The sequence below is a fragment of the Habropoda laboriosa genome, unplaced genomic scaffold (genome assembly GCF_001263275.1).
Source record: "Habropoda laboriosa isolate 0110345459 unplaced genomic scaffold, ASM126327v1 scaffold34, whole genome shotgun sequence".
Lineage (NCBI taxonomy): Eukaryota > Metazoa > Arthropoda > Insecta > Hymenoptera > Apidae > Habropoda > Habropoda laboriosa.
In genome coordinates this window covers 1285256-1287482 of record NW_017100142.1, presented here as the reverse complement: position 1 = coordinate 1287482, position 2227 = coordinate 1285256, and the positions used below count along the sequence as shown (strand labels likewise).

The following is a 2227-nucleotide window of genomic DNA, read 5'->3' as shown; positions in this document are numbered from 1 at the left end:
TTCTCTTCTCTTCTCTTCTCTTCTCTTCTCTTGGTTTTCGTCGCTGGTTGATTCGTTTCGCCAGGCTCGCAAGATTTCACGAGCGGACACAGCAGCCTGTCACGTTGTCTCGCGTGCGCGCCACCAGATTGACCACGGCATGCGTGAGGCAACGTTCGAGCTTGATCGATCGTAGATTGAAAAATAGACGTAAGCTTCTCCTTTCCTACCCCGCCATGCCCACGTCCTCTCATCCCCCTCGTTTCTCCCCCCGTCTTTCTCTAACTGCCCGAACGTTCCTCTCTCTCCTCGTTCGCCCTTCAGTTGTCCGTAGCTCGATTGCGAAGAGAGAGAGCGTACGGCAGCGTTCTAACGCGATTTCGTGTGTCCACAGTCCGCTTCGAGACGGGTAGGCACTTCTTGCAGTAACTGTCAAACGAGTCAGACGTCGTTGTGGCGACGTAACGCGCTGGGTGAGCCAGTTTGCAACGCGTGCGGGCTTTACTACAAGTTGCACGGAGTGGTCAGGCCCCCTTCCATGAAGAAGGACAGCATTCAAACGCGAAAGAGGAAACCGAAGGGAGGCATGAAATCTACCGACACGCCCATCACCGGCAACAGCAACAGCAACAACAACAACAACAACAACTGTCGCAACAACAACAGCAGCAGCAGCAGCAACAACAACAATACCAACAACAACAACAACACCAACAACAACAACAATAATAACAGCTTAAAGTTAGAGCCAGGTATGTACATGCGTATGTAAGTAAGTAGGTGTATGGTTGCGTGATTTTGCCTATCCTTACTTGAATTATCACCTACATACGCGACGTATCTTTACAACTCTGTATGCTGCTGACCTCTCTTGATATTCCAACTCTGAATAAATTGTGACAGATGCGTTCAGTATAACTCCGGGTTGCTACGGCGGTACGTTTTACGGCAACCCGCAAACCTCCGGTCGGATCGTCTCGTACCAATCGGACGCACCTGGAATGTATTACGGCATGATCACCTCTCAGCAACAGCAACAAACGCAGCCGCAATCCCAACAACCGCAGCAACTTCAGCATCAGCAACTTCTCGAGACGCACTCGCCGAAAGTGGAGTGCCCGTCACCGCCGTGCGCGAATCGCTCACCGGTCATGATAGCCAGTCATTCGCCCGATCACCACCACCAGTTACCTTCTCCGCATATCGTTACCCTCGGCAGTTCCTCTCCTAGCGCGGCCGCCACTGCCAAAATTATCCTCGACAACGGTCACCTGGACAGACCCACGGTTGTCTCCATATCCTCCTAAACCGGCCTCCGTCGATGAGAAAGTTGCCGATACAACAAGACACGTGTGAGAGAAGATCGCCCCTCGGAACTAGCCTCCTCCTCCTCCTTCCTCCTCCTCCATCGGCATCGTTTCGAGGGTAACGGAGAGGAGAAAACGTCGTCCCTTCCTTTCCTACGCGCGTTGCTTCGTTGCTTTCGTTTAACGGGCTGAAAACTTTGATTTGAATGGAAACATGTAGCAAAAAAGGAGAAAGCTTTCGTCCTGCCTCGTTACCCTTCGAAAGGTAACGAGAAAAAGGCGAAAGTTGGATCGAGTAGAGATGACAAGCAGGAGATTACGAAAACGAACCATGCTGAAAGATATTTAAGTAGGGTAGACGTTTCACGAGGTTTATTCCAGTTTGAAAAAGACGACGCGAGTGGGACAAGGCTTATATCGGAGTAATAATCGAACGAGACTGAAAGACAAGCTGTCCTAGTAGTTTTGCGCAAAATCTACGAGACTGGTTGTAAATAGTTTTGCCAGAGAATGTATGCGCGCGCGCAAAATAGCGCGGTACGAACTGTTTTTTTTTTGCGTGCCCAGAGATGTTTTGGTTTCGTCGTTTAGTCTAACGCGCGACGATCGATGCATGTGACGAATACGACGCTCGATCGTCGATTTCTTTTTTTTTTTTCTTGCTGTAAATAGACAATAACATTAACCTAGAGTGTTAAGCTTAGACGTTAAGTGTATCCAGCGCGCCGAGTCGAAAACACTTGAAAACTGGTAATAAGCGTTATCTCTCTGGATCTAGTCGTCGCGTGGTAAGATGCGTTGAAAAGCTACGTACAAACGATACAATAATAGGCGTAAAACCCTGAAAGCGTTTTTTTCCAACGACGACGACGACGACGACGACGACGACGAGTATATTTTCACAGTGTGCTGTATCGAATCGGTTATCTTGTAATAAAAAG

The 2227-nt window shown here is 49.1% G+C and overlaps 1 protein-coding gene across 1 annotated transcript in view; it reads left to right on the top strand.

Annotated features, from left to right (window-relative positions):
* Positions 1-2021, top strand: part of LOC108572513 (filaggrin-like) — a 23777-nt gene extending 21756 nt beyond the window's left edge. Inside the window, exons 7-8 of the mRNA XM_017934768.1 lie at positions 374-731; positions 883-2021. Coding sequence (XP_017790257.1) covers positions 374-731; positions 883-1286 — 762 coding nt within the window. The 3' untranslated portion in view covers positions 1287-2021. The remainder of the gene's footprint in view (positions 1-373; positions 732-882) is intronic.
* Positions 2022-2227: the final 206 nt, after the last annotated feature.